General features: G+C 38.1%; 5 protein-coding genes across 7 annotated transcripts; 2 read left to right on the top strand and 3 right to left on the bottom strand.

Annotated features, from left to right (window-relative positions):
• Positions 1-1,256: 1,256 nt before the first annotated feature.
• Positions 1,257-4,933, bottom strand: LOC137739144 (NADP-dependent glyceraldehyde-3-phosphate dehydrogenase). 2 transcript variants are annotated; one of them, XM_088686907.1, is made up of 10 exons: positions 4,569-4,933; positions 4,104-4,297; positions 3,667-3,795; positions 3,255-3,374; positions 2,830-2,966; positions 2,588-2,743; positions 2,106-2,484; positions 1,909-2,025; positions 1,633-1,741; positions 1,257-1,523 (listed from the first exon to the last, which is right to left on the bottom strand). In XM_088686907.1, the coding sequence occupies exons 1-10, from the start codon at positions 4,711-4,713 to the stop codon at positions 1,510-1,512; spliced, it is 1,500 nt and encodes a 499-aa protein (XP_088543033.1). In that variant the 5' UTR covers positions 4,714-4,933; the 3' UTR covers positions 1,257-1,509. The 2 variants fall into 2 exon arrangements, with proteins under 2 accessions (XP_088543033.1, XP_068334756.2); XM_068478655.2 differs by having other exon boundaries at positions 1,488-1,741; positions 4,569-4,871.
• Positions 4,934-9,351: 4,418 nt separating this feature from the next.
• LOC137710087 (small ribosomal subunit protein eS12y) lies at positions 9,352-11,908 on the bottom strand. Of its 2 annotated transcripts, XM_068449048.2 has the most exons (6): positions 11,698-11,770; positions 11,499-11,578; positions 11,275-11,309; positions 10,337-10,634; positions 9,758-9,823; positions 9,352-9,603 (listed from the first exon to the last, which is right to left on the bottom strand). In XM_068449048.2, the coding sequence occupies exons 3-6, from the start codon at positions 11,280-11,282 to the stop codon at positions 9,544-9,546; spliced, it is 432 nt and encodes a 143-aa protein (XP_068305149.1). In that variant the 5' UTR covers positions 11,283-11,309; positions 11,499-11,578; positions 11,698-11,770; the 3' UTR covers positions 9,352-9,543. The 2 variants fall into 2 exon arrangements, with proteins under 2 accessions (XP_068305149.1, XP_068305145.1); XM_068449044.2 differs by lacking the exon at positions 11,499-11,578 and having other exon boundaries at positions 11,698-11,908.
• Positions 11,909-12,363: 455 nt separating this feature from the next.
• Positions 12,364-14,332, bottom strand: LOC137734195 (small ribosomal subunit protein eS12). Its single transcript, XM_068473504.2, has 5 exons — positions 14,211-14,332; positions 13,793-13,828; positions 12,900-13,200; positions 12,693-12,758; positions 12,364-12,591 (listed from the first exon to the last, which is right to left on the bottom strand). The coding sequence occupies exons 2-5, from the start codon at positions 13,798-13,800 to the stop codon at positions 12,532-12,534; spliced, it is 435 nt and encodes a 144-aa protein (XP_068329605.2). The 5' UTR covers positions 13,801-13,828; positions 14,211-14,332; the 3' UTR covers positions 12,364-12,531.
• Positions 14,333-18,033: 3,701 nt separating this feature from the next.
• LOC137739563 (uncharacterized) lies at positions 18,034-20,003 on the top strand. The gene is made up of 2 exons (XM_068479179.2): positions 18,034-18,480; positions 18,622-20,003. Exon 2 carries the CDS (start codon positions 18,701-18,703, stop codon positions 19,844-19,846), a length of 1,146 nt encoding a protein of 381 aa, XP_068335280.1. The 5' UTR covers positions 18,034-18,480; positions 18,622-18,700; the 3' UTR covers positions 19,847-20,003.
• A 695-nt stretch (positions 20,004-20,698) lies between these two features.
• On the top strand, positions 20,699-22,140 carry LOC137737561 (putative CCR4-associated factor 1 homolog 7). Its single transcript, XM_068477085.2, has 2 exons — positions 20,699-21,060; positions 21,202-22,140. The coding sequence occupies exon 2, from the start codon at positions 21,207-21,209 to the stop codon at positions 22,092-22,094; it is 888 nt and encodes a 295-aa protein (XP_068333186.2). The 5' UTR covers positions 20,699-21,060; positions 21,202-21,206; the 3' UTR covers positions 22,095-22,140.
• The last annotated feature ends 104 nt before the right edge of the window (positions 22,141-22,244 follow it).

Genomic DNA, 22,244 nt, shown 5'->3' with positions numbered 1-22,244 from the left:
CTTAATAATTACGTTGGCAACTTGTTTGGAGATGTTTCTATAAAAAAAACGCTTATTCTAAAAGTGCTTTTTGTAATAGACATGTAGGAACTAATAGGTGCTTATCTAAAATGTGCTTTTACAACTCATAAATGCTTTAACTTTTCATAACAAACACAATCAAAAACACTTTTAACTGTTATAAAACATTTTTAATCCTTTTAAAAAGCAGTATAAAAAAACACCCTCAGAGATATTTCAGGAAAAAGAAAAACTCATCATCTAATTAAATCTTCATTTTTTGAGACAATATAAAACCGTGTTTCTTTTCCAAAATCCTACACATGCTAAAAATATATTCCAACCCCCCAAAAGCCGAATTTTAAGCCAACTTTGATCTGCCAGACATAAGAATTTGATTTGGCATCTAAAATTTCAACTGCAATCACATCCTCATCTTTTATTTTTTTAATTTTTTTGGAACTGTACACGAATTATGCAGCATTGGCTGGATTCAGATCGGTTTTCAAATCATGCATTTATGGATTTATGGCTTGAATATTGTTTAGCATCAAAGTCAACTCTACCAAGTTCTGCTTAAAATATTTTTCAGAAACTTTTGGGGATGTCTGATAAGTCTAATTAAAGAACAAGAACATGTCTAGACAATTTTATTTGGGGAACCTAAACCAGCATATTCCACTCCAATATTCTTAGCTACCCAATTCACGCAGACGTTGATTAGGCTAGTTGGTCAAAATAGATTAAAATATCGCTTTGTTAAACCGAAAGAAATTTTTGTAGAAAAACCCATATAAGCAATAGGCATGCGTTTCATCTTTTGGTTAATTAGTCACCAAAAACTCTAAGCATGCATTTCACTAACCAATGTCCATGGACCTAAGTGCATTTTGCGTCCACATTACGTAACCCTATAGTTATTAATTAGTGAAAATGACAGAGATAAGACTATGATTAGGTAATTATCTTTATTGCATGTAAGACGTCGTGAAGCTGAAGGATAAGGCTCAAAAAGCACCTTAAGAAAAATACGGAAGTTCCAAGCAATTACAAAATCACTGCTCATCAATAAGACGTTTGTAACTCAATTGCTTAAGAACGTTTACGTCCAAAGTTTTGTGTTTAGTTTCCTTCCATGATCAGCCCAAAAGTGTGCTAAAGGTTTGAGATCATTGCATAAGAAGGCCCAAACTAAGGTGTTATAAGCCTTAAATCAGGCCCAAGACACCAAGAATCAAAGCACTGCTCTGCTAATATATGTAATGAAATGCTTATATAAACTGAGTTACAAATCAGTACAGTAACACAAGTCCCTCAGTTCTTATTCACCAAGTTTCAATTCATCAGCTGACATAGCTAATTAACTCGTACAGAAGAGAAGCCTAAAATTCTTGCAAGAGCTTAAAACATCGTGAAATAATCGCGTGATGCAGCCTTTCGATAACGGTAAATTCCCATTATTCTCTTTTTTTTCTTTCTCTACTCCATTTCTCCGACGATGACACATTTTTAGAGCCTGCATCCTACATATTCCACTTACACAAGCATTTTACTAAATCCGCTACTACAACGACATTAAGTAGCTTCGATTACTATATTATCATTCGATTCGTTATGAACATGGTCACTAACCCATGGTGTAAGAAGGGGTTGGCAAGTTGATTACGGTGGTCTTGATCTTGGTCATCATGTTGATGCTGTTGGTGATTCCTTGGGACCCGATTCCACTGTCCTTTATGCCCTGTCAAATAAGTCATTCATAAAATTTTCAACAGGACGGCCTTGGAATGAGATTCTAGCTGTCGATAAAGGAGAATTAAGGGACAAAATAAACAATTGTGCAGAAGGAGAAGAAAGAGTGCGGAAATCATTTCCCAGACTAATTTTCCAGACTTTTGAAGGGTTTACCTGGAACGGAAAATGATCTGGTCCACGAGCAGGTGCGGAATTTATTTGAACAGTTCCCGTCTCCATTGCATCACCGATCAAAATGGCCTTGTTGATGTCCTTTGTGAACACACAGCCCTGCATTTTTACACACGGGTCAATATTTTATGAGGTGAAGCAAGCATGAAATGGTGGATTCTGAAGAAAATAAACGTTACCTGGAGTCCGAAGTTACTGGCATTGCAATGGTGGATCCCTTCTTCCACCGTAGTAATCCTAATAACGGGCAAAACTGGACCGAATGGCTCTTCCCATGCAATTCTCATGTCCGGCCTGACATTATCTAACAACAAAGGCCAGATAAGGTTGCCGTCTCTCTTGTACTCTTGGCAAAATGTTGCTCCCTTCTGTTTTGCATCCACAACCAAACCTTCAATAAAATTCGCAGATGATTCTGAAACAACGGGAGTGATGTCGCTGTTATCCTCTGGTGGACCAACAGTTAATTTCGCCACTCGTGCATTCACCTTCGCGACCAGGGCATCAGCAACGGATTCCATCACCAAGACAACCTTAACAGCAGTACATCTTTGACCGCTGTTACAAATGTGCGTTGTCAAGCGAGCATGAAAAAATATTGTTAGTCAAGTATTATGGATTGCAGCAGAAAGAGTAAGACTAACACAATTAATTTCTTCACCTGTAAGAAAAGCCTCCCTTTATTATGTTTGCCGCGACCAAATCTAGGTCGGCATCTTCAAGCACAATGCATGCATCTTTTCCTCCCAACTCCATCTGAAGAGGGATCATGCCTGCCTTTTTCGAAATTGCAATGCCGGTGTCACCACCAGTGAAGCTGAGAAACCGGGATTCATCAATGAGTAACGATATATAAGGAAAGGGAGCCTATTGTAGTATCGAAGAAATACAATCTGGGATTACCTAATGCAGTTCACTCCAGGATGCATGGTAAGGAAGTCGCCGATCTCAGATCCTTTCCCAGTGACACAGCTAATAAGGCCCTTGGGAAATCCAGCCAAGTGGAAGCAATGCACCATATGAAGGCAAGAAACAGCACCCTACAAGGAAACACATACAATTTAGTCTTCCGCAGACTTAAAGAGATCATCAAACATAAATCTTTTATCAAGTGTTTTTGAAAGATTTTTGTAATGCGGTTCTGTCATTCAAAATACATTGTTGCACGAATTTACGCAGTGGCACTGGTTTACTGAGAAGTTGAAATCAGGTCAGTAAAAAGGATGTGCGGAGTCAAACAGCGGGGGAATTACTGAGTCTCAAACACAATGTCTTACTATCTAGTAAGAACTGCTGGACCAGTGTATAATTTTGAAGATTGGTAATACCTGAGTTGGGGGCTTGAGCACAAGGGCGTTTCCAGCGATCAGCGCAGGAGCAATTTTTGAGACAGCAAGGTTAACAGGATAGTTAAATGGTGGAATGGCTAGAACCACACCAAGTGGAATCTGCAATCATATTGCAGTTGCATTCAATCAAACTTCTCACAAGTAAGGATAATCGTAATGGAATCAACGTAATCACAAAAGTAAATGCTGTAATATTGAAAAGAAGCAAAGTATTACATTTGTCTGGTAACTTAGAGTTGGTAGAATTTATGACAAACATGACCAAAGAAATTTAAAGAAAGTATTGGCAACTGCTGAGAATGAAATCAGATAACAGAAATATGATTGCGAAAACTCATCAGTCGAGTAGAAAGGTAAACTAAAACTAAAAGTACTCGAAAAATAAAGATACCTTGGAAGTTAAGCAATATTTTGTTCTGTCATTTCCCGGGAAACTATCAGACACCAAGAACTTCCCCTCTCCGAGAATCCTAACCCCTTCTTCGGCACAGTAAGACACCAAATCTCCAGACCTCACAACCTTCACAAAACCCAAAACTTCCATATCAATTTCTAATTCGAATAAATTACACTGTTCATAGGAATCAAACATGAACATATAACAAAAATGATTTTTCACATGTAATCTCTTGATAACGTTACATTTCCAAGGAAAAAACCTTCAAATTCGATGCTTTAGAAAAACAACTTGCTGACTTATTAACGAAGTCATCTAAAGAAATTTCGCAACTAAAAACAAATCAAAACACGACAAGCGTTTTTGCATAAACTTATATTTGTCAGTGTGTTTTTTTAATTTAGTAAGAAGATAGTGAACAGGTTATAGACCTCTGTGATAGCATCTTTAGCAGGTTTAGCAATTTCTTTGACCAGTGACTCTCCAATTGGAGCTTTGTGTTCTTTGAGGATAGCAGCAGCCTTGTGAAGGAGCTCGGCCCGCTTCCAAAGCGGGGTCTTAGCCCACGCCTTCTGCGCTATTTTCGCCGTCTCCATAACCTTGTTCACCTCTTCCTGTGTACAAGCTGCCACAGCCAAACGAAGGATAGTCGTTAAATAGCTGTAAAAAATGAAAATCATAACAAAAAACAGAGCAACCATTCGAATTGAAAGGACAATGATTTTAACACTCCTCGTTTAACATCACACTCGCGCATAAACAGAGAAAATTGTAAAATATTCAATTTGCAGCGCACATAAAATGGTAAAATATTCGGTTTGAAGCGCAGATAACTAAAATTAAAGCGCGAAAAAACCACTACCCAATTGAAAACCATGAAAGAATATGACCATTACCTTGAACCTTGTAGTGAACCTTTCTTGTGGTAGGGTTGATGATGGGAACAAGTTTACCAGAAGATGATTTCTTCCACTCCCCATCACCATAATACTTGTATGCTTCTCCATCAAGAATCTCTGCAAACAATCCACTCCCAGCCATCACTCTTTTCTCAAAAATTCAAACACCAATTCTCCCAAAAAACCCAGAAACCCAACAAAGCTATCAAAAAAACTTGAGAGAATCTAACAAGACCACTCTGTTTTTATGAAAAGATGAGGAATGAGAAGTGAGTGTGTGGTAATACGGAGTTCGGTGTTTTTATGGGTTGTGGTTTGGTGGGGTTTTATATAAGGGGAAGGTGTGCCACGCTTTGTCCTGTGAGTTGGGAGACAGTTTGGTTAGGTGGTTTTTTTATTAAGTTTGACAAAGTAAGCTATTTACTGCTCTGCAATTTGTGGTTGTCTTTCTTCTATGGCGGGCGGCTCTCTGTTTTTTTGTTGCAGACAGTAAAAATTATACTCGCATATTCGAAAATTAGTTAGCTTTGTGCTGTCCTCGGCTTTTAATTTTTGTTATCTTTTTTGGGCCATATATAATTTTTTTTTTTTTCTATCTGAATTATTTGTACTAATATTGGTTGGTATACATGCATGCTATTTTTTTACCTAGAGGATTCTCTCTAGATTTTCTTTGTGAGGATCATGAGAATTCTCAAATTTTCTTTGTGAGGATCACGAGAATTCTTAAATTATGTCCGTTCATCGTATATCGTATGGTTAGTTTTCGCCAGTACCATTTATATTTAATTTAAAATAAAAATATTTAAAATGATTTTTTATTGCACGATATTCGATGAACGGACACTATTTGAGGGATCCTCATTCATTTTTTCACTCCCTTACCTTGAATAATTAAACCTTTAAAAAAAAATTTATTGCCACGTGGCATAAATTTGACGGTCATGCCAACAAATAAGTGGGAGCTACACTTGCCACATCATTAATTAACTGTTAAATTGATGAATTTTCTAACAGATGCACGATATTCCAATGTTTAGAGTTGCTGTTGAACCCAAATTTAACAATGCAAATTATAATTTACCCATAAATTTATTATCTACCTATTTTGAACTTGTGAACTTATTTTATTTTACGTGACAATAATATTCCGTTTATTGTATAATAATTTTCAATTTTAGAAGTCAACATTTAAATTCATATTGCCTAAAGTGCGATACAATTAAAAATCATAGATTAGGGCAAGATGATGGGCTAAGCATGTGCCATGCTTATGCAGTTATGCAACCTATCCTATTAATGTTCGGCAACTACCAGTTACCATATCTTACATGTAACACAAAGTTAAAATTGGGTGTTTTGAATTTGTAGTTAAGTTTGTAATTTAAAAGTAGGTTGATGTTATTGATATTGTCGATACATATACCGTACAGTTGTTGATATTCGACTTATGTAGTTGTCAATAAACTCGAACCTTAATGAAGAAAGACTATTATATTGAGTTTTGGTTTAAGAAGGCGGTCAAGGAGTTTGGAATTCTAAATTAGAATGTATACAGTTGTGTAAGGAAAACGAAAGAGAAGGATGAGCTGTTGCATCTACTACTCCTGCATGAAGTTGTTAAAACACACACACATATATATAATCAATCTTCATATAATATGCATAGTGTGCATATATATATATATATATATATATATATATATATAATATCTGTGTATGCATGTGTGTGTTTAACAACTCATGTATGCGTGAATGCAGTAGTGTACTATAAGATTTATATATATGTACACTACGCATATTATATTAAAATGATTAGGACCTTCATGCCATACCTGAATAAGCATTGGTTTTGCATGAGCGAATTCGAAGAACACTGCGGTTAGGCAAATAAGACGAAGTAGGTACACCACGTTTACCGCCTACCTATATTGAAAGTGGTACGGTTAATTTAAAAAATTCTTGTAAGGAAAAACTAAAAACGAAAACCGAAAACAAAACAATGTCAACAAAATTGCAGAACAATAATTAACAAATTAAACTGCATTGTGCATACATGAACAAAGGCACTCTTTTCGTCTGCTATCTAATTAATCTATGATTAGAGGAGGAGCTGATTAATTAAGCATAACCAGAGAGAGAGAGAGAGAGAGAGAGAGTACAAGGAGTGAATCCTGCTGAAAGCTGAGTTTAACGATGCCATTTGCATCAGCTAAAACATGAAAACTGGAGAAAAGTTGAGCCATTCTTTTTCTTCTAGCTAATTCTAGAAAAAATTAAAAATAAAAAAATAAGAAGAAACTAATATTTGTCTAGTAAAAGATTAGTTCTGAATGGCCGCATTACATATATATAAGTAGGTGATTAAAACATAAACTTGTAAGATGTTACGAGTTTTACGGAGAGATTAGTTTGGCTTTAGTCGATAACACCGACTACCTGTTATTAAGGAGGATAGATAATCACAATGTTAATTTTGTCCTGCGAGGGAGGGCAGCTTGACATCGCATTGGCAAATTTGGCATCATCAATGCTTCACGCATGTTTTCAACGTGTTCTGCAATTGGGATCATCTCTCCCACGAATCTTTCTGCAGACTCCAAACTGCAAATTAAACTACAACTACATGTATATACAGCTTCTTATGTTTAAAGTATGCATGGGATCTTAAATATGTATAAAATTAATCTAACAACGTTAACCCGAGATCGAGTTTAATACTTCACGTAAAATAGATTAACAAGTTTAATAAGAATTTGCAGGGGGCTGTTAGGTCCAACAGGTTTTAGGTTCGATTCACCCTCCCTTGCTATCATTTATGTAAAATAAATAAGTAAATCAGCTCGATCACATCATCTTTGGCAAATGGGTGATGTCAACGAGACTAAATTTGTAGAATTTTTTTTTATAAATTATATGACATGAAAGTTGATGATTGGACTATTACTTAAGTGTTGATAGTTATTCATTTCTATTGGTGACATATTAATTTAGTTTGCAAATTTAGTCTCCCTAGCATTGCCCTTGCTAAATACATTTATAGCTCACAAATAAACGATGACATTGCAAATATATTGTTCTCAAATTGATGCATACACAGATGACAGAATGGATTGGAATAATAGTTTGACAGACGTAAACCCTAGAAACAACAAATTCTAGTTTTGCAAATTTAGGCCCCAGACTCCAAATTCTAGTGTTTATTAGGTCAAAACGGTTTTAAGTTTTGCACATTATTAAGCAATAAAACTCAAGTTTAAAAGCTACAAGCTCCAAATTCTACCGTTTACTAGGTCAAAACTCCGTTGCAAGTTCTACGGGTATTTTCAATTTCGTTATCAATCAGGGTGCTTGTTTTCATATTATCCCATTAATAACCTTTGACGTTTTTATACGTTTTCCGATAGAGTCCATACTTTTATACGTACTTGGTTATCGTATGCCATCTTCTCTACGTGCGGAGAAAAAACTAACAAAATATGTGCTCTCTTAGCAACCTCATTTTGCATCCCAAGTTTATCACATTATCTTTTATTTATGGGGGTCCCATTGACTGCTAATTTGCAGTTGGCTAGGGATTGTGTAACAAATAAGAGATTTTTCAATGTGCCCGGAATATAGGATGGTACATCATGTGTCACTATACAAATGATGAGATACTTATGTTAAAAAATTAATAATTTAATATAAAAATCTCCATCACTTATATAATAATACGTGATGTAGCACTTGTGTTCCGATCACAACGAAAAATTTCTCGTAACAACCAAATTGAGTTCCTTACCCTTGTAGGCTTTCCTTTCCACATGGAAGAATGGGAGGAGTGGTGATTCCAGAAACAGGAGACGATTGGGTTTTGTCAGAAGAGCATGGCCGAAACCGAAACGTCTCTCTCGGTTTTAGGCCACACTTCGTTATTTGTTGAGGCAACTTGCAAAAGCAAAGTTCTCTTTCTTCTTCCATTGGATATGTGAAAGGCTTGGACACCATCTTTCAAGGGACAGGCTTTATAGCTGTATTGCGAATTTTTTTGGGGTACCCTCTCAAAATCCTTGTCCATAGTTATGTTTGAAAGTGTGGGTGCTTCTCCAAAAACCGTTTTTCTATGAAATACTTGAATTTTCAAGAAAAATTTCTAACAAACTTGTCTCGTCAAAAAACGCTTGTTAAGGAAATGATTTTCAATACGAATGAATTAGTCATGAAAAAAACTTAGCTTTTTGAAAGAGTTCGAATGGTAAATTTGCTTAATGTGCAATACACCTTTCTACCTTCAAGTCGGTCGAAACTTTTTCACTTCTTCCTTTAACATACGTTGAATATGAAGAGTTATCAATTCCGATATAATCTTAAATACTAGGCCTATATTTACCAATACATAGGCAACAAAAAACTCAAATCTCTCGCTATCGCTTCTCGTCAAAAGTCACATCTCTAGGCATGATGAGTCATACCAAGAGTTTATGGAACCGATATCTACAAGAAAGGTGGTTGAATGCAAATGTGGTTCACAGAGAGGCATGCCTGAGAGCCACTAGACTGACCATTCCAGGATGTAACATTGCTTTTTAGGGACCACAACTAAATTCCATAAATCACAGGGTCTGCTTTCACCTAGTTTTGTGGCAGGGATTTAGATGGGAAGGGGAAACACAAAAACCATGAAGATAACAAACCTGAGGCTCATCAGCTTCTTCATGGTCCACAAAAGAGCGTTGCGCTCTAGCATATAATGGCATCTAAGATTCGTTTTCAACCTCAAATAACCCAATCAAGCACGTCAAGACAACGATAGTTTTTCATTTGAAGAAAAAACAGTTACAAAATTGTAAAATTCTTTTGGGTGTACTGAAATAACATGCTCAAATCAAAATCTTATAACGAAGTCGCAGTATTATACGATTGGGACATACCACTGATATCATAACCAAGTACCTAAAGAACATCAGGCCGAAATCAAAACTGTTATAATTTAATGGGACTTGAGGTGCTCTTGAACAACATGAAGACCTTCTGATTCTTCACCAAAATCCTGCAAAACGAAATAATGCACTAAGGCAAGCGAACAAACACCATGCAAGGAATGGAAAATAAGTAGAAAATCTTTTTTTTTTTTGGGACACAACTACAAAAAATAACACCGGAAATGTAGTAAATTCATGCACTCAAATGAGTATTCTAAATACCTTCACAACAACACACGAGCAACCAACCACCTTTCTTGCCTTTCCTTCTGAATCAATCTTGCAAAGCTGTGAGAAGACAGTATAAAATTAACAACATGTTCAAGAAAAAATCCGTTAGTATGGAAAGCAAGAAGAGAAAAATTAAAGGAATTGTTATTAGCACTCCTAAAATATCATTTGGCACTCCAAACTTTCTATAATTTAGTAAGAAAAATACGCTTGTGAGGAGTGTATAATAAGATTTTTGGAGTGCTAATAACAGATCCCAAAATTAGTATGCCAAACTAAAAGATAGAAAACATGGCAGAGTTTGAATATTAGAAACCCTTTAAAGACTGTCCCCAGTTTACCCGCCAGCAACATAAGCCATCAATTGAAAAGTAAATTAATGGACAATTTAGTTTATTGGACAACTAACACAAAACTGATTAAATATGGAGCTACTGAGAAAGTCGAGAAAAGGAGCCGAGAGAAAGATAGTTGAAAACATCGGAACATGATGAACAAATGAAAATAATTACTTTTGAGGAAAGAATTAAAACAAACAAAAACTACTTTGTGTCAATTCGTTTTACTTACACCCGCCCATTCTCCAAGGGTTTTAGCACTAGGAATTGACATAAGCTTAACATTATGATCTGCACATAGTGCCTTGACCAGCTTAACATAATCAGCCTGGTCACAGTCCTCAGCTACAACGCAGAGTTGTGCAGCATGCTTCTCAATGACCTTTGCACCCTCGTGCAGTCCACGAGTGAGCCCACCATGAGCCAATGACTTCCTCAGCACAAGTTGCAAGGCTGTCAAAAGGTCCATTGGTTCACCTAGAGCTGCAGCAACTGCAACAGGCTCAACAGGAACAGCAACTTCTTCATCTCTGTACAAATATTATATTGAAAGTAACATTAGACATACTACACCGAATATATATAAAGAATGTCATTAACGGAGAAAAAAAAATGCTTAAGATAGAGTGCAGAATGCAGGCATTATCCAGCCGGTAAAACGCTAAACTAATGGAACAACGAATAAATAAATTCCAGAGTGCAACTTCAAATCCTAAGGTTACCAAAGAAAAAAGACTCAATCTGACATTCGGCTTACCAAAGCTTCTTATACTTCTTTAACATGAGAACATACACATACAACATTGAATTCAGAACAAAAGCACCAATCATCAAATCCATGACATGCACCCATGGTCGAAACCAAATGGCCCTACAAGCAAATATCGAACTCAGCAGTTCATCGTGCATTCTAAGATTCTAGACTCCTAAGTTCCTAACCCCATTGCTCTCACAGAACTAGTCTAATAGTGTGTCCCGTCAATTTGGTATGTAACAAACCGGTTAAAGGCACTTCATTGGTACAAAAGATAAATTGAAACTACTACTCAGAACAACAAATCAGGATCACATATTAATCTCGAAACTAGTTTGCATCCCTTCTATAACAAATATTCCATATATAGAGCGAAAAACGAATATAGAGAAAAGGAAAATAAAATGTCCACATACCCTGACATTTTTCGGGTCGATTGAAATGAAAAGCCCTGATGACATGAGAAAACAAATGATATGTCAGCAAATTAAAAGCTTCAGTGAAACCAATTACCAGACTTGCACGCTCAAATACTGAAATCTAAACAGGCTTATACCAATAAAAATCTGAAAAATAAATCATAAAAATTCAAACTTGCTGTAAAGTATAGTGTTCAAATGCACAGACATGAGATGTTAACCTCGAATTCCCAAAGAAACTTTGTAGATTTCGTGAAAACACAAAGAAACCAAGTTTCAGATTTTACACAAGTCCTAAACCCTAATCATTTTAATTTTGGATTAAAATTCTCATCAGCCACAAACAACTTCCTAACCGAAATATAATTGCAAAATTTAAATCAGAATAGAACGGAATTGAACGGAGAGGTAAGCACTGACCTTGACGGTGGTTGGGAGGTGAAGATCGAAAACCTGCAGGAGAAGGCGAATGAGGCCGGCGGTGGCGCTTATAACTCACATGGAATATTCATAAACCCTAGAACACTCGTACAAAATTACCATGTTATCCTTGTCATTTAGGGTTTTATGTTTAGGGTACAATGGTGGGCCGAAGCCCAAACATACCAGAAAATTGCGTGGGACGGGCCTTAGCTGTAGTAAAGTCGCATGCGCATTTAAATTTTGATCTTTCTCCGCCACTTAAAACGCGGTTCAGTGGTAAGTCTTAAATTCAACCTTACGGTCCAGCGGTTTCCTTTTATTTGTAAGTAGAAGATCTTAAACTCAATGATTTTCTTTCATTTGTAAGTAGGAGATCTTAAATTCAATTTTCGGAAATAGCTGCGCACAAATTCCTCGTTCCTAAGATTGGTCCATTGGTAACCGATAGACTTTAAATTCCAATAGGCTTTAAACTCAAAACCTCGAATGCAAATAGTCAATTCTCCAAAACCAATGTTTTCCAATTTGGGCATTACGGAGGATACTTTTCTTTTAAAGCATCGCCCATCGAAACAATTGATTCAAAGTCTTATCAGGTGATACACAACGTGCAACTGAAATAACCGATAGCATGATCAACGAGTAATACAAACGCAAATCAAATAACAAAACCACACGGAAAATTTCATCATTTAAGAACAGAGGTAAAAGACCGAAAAAATATCAAATGTTTTGATAATCAGAAGGATAGTTAACTCAATTCCACTTCTACAAGTTTGGGAACTAATGAGCATCAAACCCAAATCAACATGAGGCAGACTCTTTTCAAATTTAATGGGACTTAATGTGCTCCTGAACAACATGAAGGCCTTCCGATTCCTCGCCAAAATCCTGCAGAACAAAACGCAATAAGGTAAGTAAACAAACAGAATACAAGGCATAATCAAATTGGTGGTACTAAGAGCATGCACTCAATTGAATGTCATGAATACCTTTACAACGACGCAAGCGCAACCAACAACCTTTCTTGCCTTTCCTTCGGAATCAATCTTGCAAAGCTGCGAGAAGACAGTACAAAATTAACAATAAGTAGGAAGGCAAAATCCGAACAAACTATATGTTTAACGCATGAAAATAGTTACTCTGAGGCAAGAACTAAAACAAACAAAACTTCTATTAGTCAATTCATTTTCACTTACACCAGCCCATTCTCCAAGAGTTTTCGCACTAGGAATTGACATTAGTTTGACGTTATGGTCAGCGCATAGAGCCTTAACAAGCTTAACATAATCAGCCTGGTCACAGTCCTCAGCTACAACACAAAGCTGTGCGGCATGCTTCTCGATGACCTTTGCACCTTCATGGAGTCCACGAGTGAGCCCACCATGAGCCAATGACTTCCTCAGCACAAGTTGCAGTGCTGTCAGAAGGTCCATGGGTTCGCCTGGAGCTGCAGCAGCAGCAACAGGCTCAGCAATAGGAACAGCGACCTCTTCTTCTCTGTACAATCAATAAAATGGAGTAACATTTGACACGCTGCCATACCACACATTACACACCAAACAATACCAAGTATATCAAATTGACAAATAAAAAATGCGTCGTTTGACAAAAAAAAAGGGAAAAAGAAATAAAGAACGCGTATGATAGACTGCCATATCCCACTATCGGACAGTCCAGTAAGTGAAAACAAGTACGGAGTAGAAATACAAATGTAGAACAAGAGCACCAATCCTTGTATCAGAAACACAAAAGCTAAAACATACAATTAAATTAAGCTTTCACACACTCATCGCCGACATTCCCACAGTTGAAACCGAAAGACTCCTAAAGGCATTTGCGCATTCTGAAAATCTGGATTCCTAACCCCTCTCTCACTAACTAGTATACCGGGTGCTCTCGTTTCGATATGTATCAAATTGGCGAACAGAGGTTCACCAGTACAAAAAATAAATCTACGCTACTGCTCGGGCCAAGTAATCAATGACAAACTTGATCTCTAAAAACATATATATCCTCCATTATCATAAGCATTTCATATGTACAGCGGAAAAGCGAGTATATAGAATCAGATATACAATTGTCTACATACCCTGCCATTTTTTGGGGCCGGTTGAAATTACAAACCCTGGTAACACGAAATTAACAAAAAGGATGTCAGCCAGATAAAACATTTCAGTAAAATATACAATTACCAGACTTGCAAGCTCCATTACTGAAATCTAAAAAATATATTATATAAAAAAAAATACCTGCAAAACAATATAACCCTTCTGTCTAGTGCTAAAATTCTCAGATATTAAGATGTTAATTCGAATTTTGGGAAATCTTCAGTAGTTTTCATGATAAACACACAGAAATCAAATTGCCCGTCAAATTTTCAGATTTTTCCTTTCAATTTTTGATTAAATTTTTGTCAGCGGCCAGACAGAACTTGTATTGGGAAACATAGTTGTCAAATTTAAACAAGGAGAAAATGTGATAGGAAGCAGAGAGAGGTAAACGCTAACCTTTGAAGATGATTGCGGCGAGGTAAAGATCTGAGAGCTGCACTTGCAAGATAATGGGGAGACGACGGCGGGAGGCCTTATATGTTTCAACTTACATGAACCCTAAACCCACCACTGTGTAATTACCATACTGCCCCTTTTTCTCATTTTTCCTATTAATTGTGTATTTGAACTTGGCATGACCACTAGTGTTCTATTCTATTAGTGTTTATTTTCATCTGTGCGAGATATATTATATTTGTTTTTTATGAACGGCGAGTTTAATAAAATATTATCTTTTTAGTAAGAAATATTGTTGTATAAAAATAAATATATTTATTATTAGTTTTTTCTTTCTTGTTATTGAACGATGTTCTAGAATACAAATATGAACTTAGGTACAGGTACATCACCTAGACTAATTTGCTTAATTCACATTTGTAATACACGGTAGCTTTTATGTTATGTTCAGATGAGAATCTTGAATTATATTGTTAGTTGAATACTGCAAGTTTTCATAAGTTGGTCAGATATTGCAAAAAGTGTGTCTACATGTATATGCGACGTAGAGCGAGGACAAACAAACTCGACATCTTGAGCGCAAAGATGATGCACCTAAATCATTATTACCAAAGATTAGATTTGTTGATTCGGTCAGATTTAAATGTGTTGATTAGGAAGAAAAACTTGGTATTGTTGAAATTGCTTGTTGCTGCCTACTAATAGACAAAGTGAAATATGCTACCATTATGTCGACTATTGAATCGAAAGCCACTTTGTATCCTTAACATTTTAAAAAAATTAGTCAATAGAGAGAATCGGTAATTCACTAAGCATGTTACACCGTCGTTGAATCATTTTCACTTGAAAAAAATGAGGTTACGAAATTGTATATTTCATCGGGTAATCCTCAACGTTCTGCTGAAATAACCGATAGCATGCTCAAGGAGTAATTCATGCACTCAGATGATATTTTTTCGGTCTGATAAGATTTTTCGGGGACATAACACTGGAAACGTAGTAATTCATGCACTCAAATGAATGTTCAACGTACCTTCACAAAGAGCAACCAACGACCTTTCTTGCCTGGGAGGAGCTTGGAATGAAGTTAATTACAGTGTCTCAGTTGCAAAACTTTTAGCAGTCTGTCTACCGCATCAAGTGAACATTCATTTGATTTTGCCCTCTGAATTTTTAATTTTATTTCAAACCTCATATACTCGCAATTCATGCCACTATCTCTTGGCTTTAGTTTCCTCATGTGCGTTAATACAAGTTACTGCTCCTAAAATTGTAATAAATTTAACGGCTTGAAAGACTTTGACACGAATTGAGAGTTTAATGAGACTCGAGTAGAACTTACACCAGGATCTTTCCCCTGCTTGGTCCCTCAGCACGGTTGAGATCCGTAGTGCATCATGAGCATAAGCAAAAGGGGAATTGAGCATCATCTCATCGGAGAGCAAAGTGAAACAGGGTTCACAACTCGTGGGACATTGTTGAAATGAAATTTAAGAAGGGCAAAAATAGGAAGGGGTAATAGAATTGAAAAAGTAGAGAAAACAGGTTAAAAAATAAAAGTAAAAAAAGCTCCGACGAATGCTGTATCTATAAGGTCATCTCCAACCAAAGGATCCATAAAGCTAGAGGGCTGAAAATAGTCTGAAAATCGTCTCCAACTGAGAGATAGGCCAAAGGGCTCGTGGATCTCACGGAATTTGAAGGGGCCAAAGGGCTGGCTAGCTGACTAGTCATTGTATTCAATTTTTTTTTTTTTTTTTTGGTTTTTTGGGCCAATTTTTTTTTTAATTCTAATTTTTTTTCTTCCTATAAATACTTAAACCATTCATTAAATTTAAGTTCTAATTTTTTTGGGCCAGTTACCATTTTATTTTTTAAATATAAGGTGTAGTTTTTAAATTTAAGTTATTCTTGGATTTAAATTTAAATAATAAATTATATTTGACCCTATTGCCTTTTGGCCCTCGGTTAGAGACGATTTTTTGTGACATGGCTAAAACGAGTCATATGACCTCAATTGGAGACAGAGACAAATATAACCATGTATTGTTTATTAAAATATTAATATTTTAGAGGACTGGAGGGCTAAACAAGCCCTCTTGGAGATGGCCTAAGAGCAGTTCCATCGTGGGCAATAGCCCGGTGGACTGGCTCTCAAACAGGGCGAGAAAGTGAGCAACTTAGTCCAGCGTGTGCTGGCGATGAAGCCTGAGCGGGCCCAAGGGAGAGGCCCCGTAGGAGTTGCTAAATCGAGAGCCCGAAGGGCATGTGACGTAAGGTTGACATCTAGGCGACATTAGCCACATGGTGGACAGGCCTGGACAACTCTTCGCGGAGGTCGATCTCGATGCCAATATTCCGGAGACATAGGGCGAGCTTCTCGCCGATGCCGGTGACTCCACCACACCACCAGGCCTTCCCATTTCTTTATTCTCTCTCATTTTCTTCCCAAAAAATAAACAATACAATTTCTTCAAGTTCACAGAGGGGAGAGAGAGATGGTGTGGATAATTCCCATGGCGTCTTCAATCAGACCCTTGCTATCCACACTAAGGTTCGCCGAAGCTTCTCACCTGGGCTTTTCCTTCACTTCCTTCACTCCTTCCCGGCGACTCGCTTGCTTCCAACTCGGCTTCAATGGTGGTTTACACCGTGATGGTCGGATGACGCATGCAACGATATAGCTAGGATCCTTTAGTCCTATAAATTAAGGTTTCATGGTTTTGGAGTTTGATTTGTTTAATTTTCGAAGAGGAAAGTGGGTGAGAGCTCTCGGAAAAGGAAAACAATGAGGAAAAGGGGAGGGAGAGTGGGAAGGAAGAAGAAAACAAAAATGGTAGAATTTTCGGGAAGAGATTGGAAAAGATAAATTAATAATGTAATATTAAATTATACAAATTAAATAATATAATATTAATTATAAATAAAAAAAATACTAATATTTTATTACCTATTGCCAGAGCTATTGAAGTGCAACGGTAGATATGCAAAAGACGGTTACTGTTCATTAATGGCAGTTGACTAGATAGCATAGTGTGGAGGCTCCACGCTGGAACTACTCTAAGAACCCCCCTGACGATGAATTCCCAGTTCATGATGGATTACACTCATCTCGCCTAAATGACGTTAAAACCAATGTTCTAAAAATCGGCCTAGACGGCCGCCTAGGCGCTAGGCAAAAGAGTGCCGTCGCGATTTGAACCAAATCGTCCGGCCAAATCAGGTAAGAGTTAGGCGCCCGCCCAGACGCTCTCTTGGCGGTCGGCCTAGGCGGTAGGCAAGGTGATAGCTTTTTTTTTTCTGGCATACTAGCTCTCTGGTCTTCGGTTGCTGTCGGCGCATCGCATCTTTCGTTTTCACTAGCCATCGTATTTTTAGTAGAAAATAGAAGATCTGAAAAGAAGGAGTATGGGGAGAGAGATAACATTTAGATTGCAAGCCTCAAATACATCGAATGAGGAGGTAATTCACAGAGCAAAAGCAAAATAGAAGATGAAGTGAGAGAGGAGGAAACAGCTGAAAACCCCCCACATTATTGCCTTCCGCTGACCAATGCGTCTAACCTGCACACAGCACCACACTCTTATCATTAAATTTTCTTTTAATTTTTTTACACTATTTTATGTCTATAGGATTGGGACTTTGAATGATGTGAGGGGGTTGTGGAAGAGGGGTCACCACGTGGTTTAAGAAAAACTTTAAATACAAATTTCATTCTATTATTTTATTCTTAAAAATTAGATTGTTTTGTTTTGGAAATCCCAATTGGAGAGGGAGAATTTTTGAGACTTACGAAAGTTTTTCTCTTTTTAAGACCACAGTCATCACACCAAACTACGTACTTAATAGACTAACATCACATATACTATTTTTTTTAAATAAGATATTTTTCATGTTTATTTTTTAATATACAATTAATTTATAATAAATTTACGTAAATTCATCTAGGCCGTCTAGACGTCCACTTAAGCTCTGCCTAACCGTCTAAGCGTTAGACGTCAATCTACCGTCCGATCAGCGCCTAGCGTTTTTTAGAATTTAGTTAAAACAAACCATTTTATTTTTAGCTTTCCACCCCTTCCTCTAAAAAAAAAAAATCCCATCTTTCTTTTCCATCAAAACCCTCGTTTTTCCGCCCCCCAAACCCCCAATTTTCCTGAGAAAATCCCCCTCCCCGGCCACCCATCTTGTTGCCCCCCCCGTCCCGACGCCGATCCGTCATTCTCAATCCGAAAACGAGAAGAGAATTCCAGAGTTGTTGATTCTTGAGGTGAGTTATCGTACCTTTGATTTCTCGTATTGATCTCTAGGTTTTGGATGATTGGATACATGGGTTTTGATAAAGTATGAATTTTGAGATGTTTGTTGTTCTTGTTTCCTGATATGGGTTGTGTATTTCTTGATCTTGCAGATTTTATGGTTTTTGCTCTTTTGGGTCTCGTTATTTGCTTCGATTTGTGTTGTTATTGCCCGAATAATCCAAGATCACGATGCATCCCAAACTTCAAAATTTCCAAATCTTCCTGCAATCTCCCGATCTCCAAATCCCAACCCAAACCCTAACCCTATCCCCAATTCAGACCCCAACTCTCCGCCACCTCAAGCTCTCAATTTTCTCCCGTGTCCTACCGTCGCTTTACTTCACCCTCAATGGTAAGCCCCTAAACGACTCCACTCCGCTTTTCGATTCCCAAATTACCCCTCTTTCTACTCTGATTTTACGGATTAGAGCTCTTGGAGGTGGCGGCGATGGCGGCGCGACGGGAGCGGAGTCTCGCGACTGCTATCTCAAGATGTACGCGGAGAAGAAGCCCGATAAGGTTGACCCGAACGAGCAGAGGCTTTCGAAGTGGCTCAATTGTGCGCTGTCGAACGAGCCATTGAAGGAGCCGTGCGTAATGGATTTTCTGGGGAACGTGTTTAACAAGGAGGCTCTTGTGGAGGCGTTGTTGGGGAAGAAGGTGCCCAAGGCGTTTGGGCATATAAAGGGGTTGAAGGACATGATCAGTATTCATCTTACCCCAATTACTGGGGCCGAATTCAATCGCCAATCCGTTGCTGGGCCGCGGTTTCAGTGCCCCATTACAGGGGTCGAGTTCAACGGTAAGTGTAAGTTTGTGGGATTAAGAACTTGTGGGCATGTGTTGAGTTCAAAGGCTTTGAAGGAGATAAAGTCGTCGACTTGCCTTGTTTGCCATGTGGGATTTTCAGAGGCGGATAAGATTGTGATTAATGGGAATGAAGAGGAAGTTGTGGAGTTGAGGGAGAGGATGGAGGCTGAGAAGGCGAAAGGGAGAGTGAAGAAGGTGAAGAAGACGAAAAATGGGAATGCTGGTGTGAATGGCGAGGAGGAGGGTGTGGGTTTGGAGGCCTCACGGTTGAGTGGTACCAAGCATGGTATTGATGCCAGGGCTGTGGAGAAGGTTTCAGCAAAGGTAGAGGTAAATGGGAAGGTTGTGAATGTTGGAGCTGATGTGAAGGGTGCGAGTAATGGTGGGGCAAAGAGGTTCAAGGCGGTGGATATAGCCCCTGCTAATGCTACTAAGGAAGTGTATGCGTCCATCTTCACGTCGTCAAGGAAGAAGGATTTCAAGGAAACATTTTCTTGCAGATCTCTCCCACTTGGTAGAAACTGATTGATGGTAAGGTCTAAGAGAAAGTAATACCGTCTTACTTGTAATGTGGGCAAACATATCATTCATTGCTCTGTTGTAATTGAAGTTCATCTTTAATAGGACACTTTGACTTGTTATGTACTCTCTTTCGATATCTAGTCGCTTGTTTAGCAAACTATTCCTTGGTGTACAATACTGTTTGTGAAGATGGTGATTTCGACGTTGCTACTTCAACTAAACAAGCTTTACTTTGCAGCAATATCACTAGGAGGCAGAATCAGAAATTTGGTAATGGTTCAAAAACTTTACAGTTACTGAACATCAAGGTCCATACTTCACATTGAACTCCTTTCGGGACCTTTGTTCTTATATTGGTAGGATCTTGCTACGCTTTTCGGGACCTTTATTTCCACCGCACCATTTTGCACCCTTGCTACCGCATTGAGTGAACATTCATTTGATTTTTCCCTCCGAAATTTTAATTTTATTTCAAACCTCATGTACTCTCAATCCGTGCCACTATCCCTTGGCCTTAGTTTCCTCGTGTACGTTGATACAAGTTATTACTCCTAAAATTGTAATAAATTTAACGGCTTGAAAGAAATTGACACGAATTGAGAGTTTAATGAGACTCGAGTGGAACCTACACCACAATCTTTCCCCTACTTGGTCCTTCAGCACGGTTGAGATCCGTAGTGCATCATGAGCACAAGCAAGGGGGCGATTGAGCATCTCATCGGAGAGCAAAGTGAAACGAGGTACGAGAAATGAAATTTAAAGAAGGGCAAAAATAGCGAAGGGGTAGAAATGAAAAAGTAGAGGAGAAAACAGGTTAAAAAATAAAAAGCAAAAAAAGCTCCGAGAAATGTTGCGTCTATAAGAACCCACCTCATGATGGATTCCCAGTTCACTGTCACCAACCTCACTAGCTATTCCTTGCTGTTACAATGCAAGCAAGGAAGGCTTGCACTCATCTCGCCTAAACGACGTTAAAACAAACCATTTTATTTTTAGCTTTCCATCCCCTTCCTCTATAAAAAAATCCCATCTTTCTTTCCATCAAAACCCTCGTTTCTCCGCCCCCCAAACCCCCAATTTTCCCGAGAAAATCATCGATTTCTCGGAGAAAATCCCCCTCCCCCGGCCCCCCATCTTGTTGCCCGCCCGTCCCGACGCCGAGCCGTCATTCTCAATCCGAAAACGAGAAGAGAACTCCAGAGTTGCTGATTCCTGAGGTGAGTTATCGTACCTTTGAATTCTCGTATTGATTTCTAGGTTTTGGATGATTGGATACATGGGTTTTAATAAAGTATGAATTTTGAGATGTGGGTTGTTCTTGTTTCTTGATATGGGTTGTGGGTTTCTTGGTTTTGCAGATTTTATGGTTTTTGCTCTTTTGGGCCTCGTTATTTGCTTCAATTTGTGTTGTTATTGCCCGAAGAAAATGTCTACTTTTCCAAAAAGCGATTCGATTCACATTAGGGAAGTTTGGAGCGATAATCTTGAGGAGGAGTTTAAATTGATTCGCAATGTTGTAGAGGAATACCGATATGTAGCGATGGACACAGAGTTTCCCGGTATCGTTTTGAGGCCTGTAGGGACTTTCAAGGACAGTTATGATTATCACTATCAAACCCTTAAGGCCAATGTGGACCTCTTGAAGTTGATACAGTTGGGTCTCACATTTTCTGATGAGAAAGGGAACCTTCCGACCTGTGGAACCGACAAGCACTGTGTGTGGCAATTCAATTTCCGTGACTTCAACCCCAATGAGGATGTGTATGCCACTGACTCAATAGAATTACTGTCCCAGAGCGGTATGGATTTCGTGAAGAACAATGAGAAGGGTGTTGATGCTAGTAAGTTCACCGAGCTACTAATGGCATCCGGAGTTGTGCTTTCTGATAATGTGGTTTGGGTGACGTTCCACAGTGGGTATGATTTTGGGTACTTGCTCAAGCTGCTTAAAGGCCAAAGCCTCCCGAACACACAGGTGGGGTTCTTTAAAATGATCAAGGTGTATTTTCCTACAGTTTATGATATCAAGCATCTGATGAGGTTCTGCAACAGCCTTCATGGTGGGTTGAACAAACTCGCGGAGCTGTTAGATGTTGAGAGAATTGGTATCTCCCACCAAGCTGGTTCGGATAGTTTGCTCACTTGCAGTACATTCATGAAACTGAAAGAGACTTTCTTTGATGGTTCTATTGACAAATATGCTGGTGTTTTATATGGTCTTGGTGTTGAGAATGGACCTATTTCTCCTTGAAAAGAAAAAGAAATACCAATAAAAAAAAAAAAGATTTAGTGGACTATATCTCTGTGCATGTTTCTGTCTCATCGTATGCTCATCTTTTATCGTCTTCTTCTAGATATTGAAGCTGCCATTGTGTGTTTGAATTACGATTTATGGTTCATT

This window comes from Pyrus communis, chromosome 15 (genome assembly GCF_041283825.1).
Source record: "Pyrus communis isolate YQ-2024b chromosome 15, ASM4128382v1, whole genome shotgun sequence".
Lineage (NCBI taxonomy): Eukaryota > Viridiplantae > Streptophyta > Magnoliopsida > Rosales > Rosaceae > Pyrus > Pyrus communis.
Note: the sequence above shows the minus strand (reverse complement) of the source record. Positions and strands in the feature narration are given on the sequence as shown.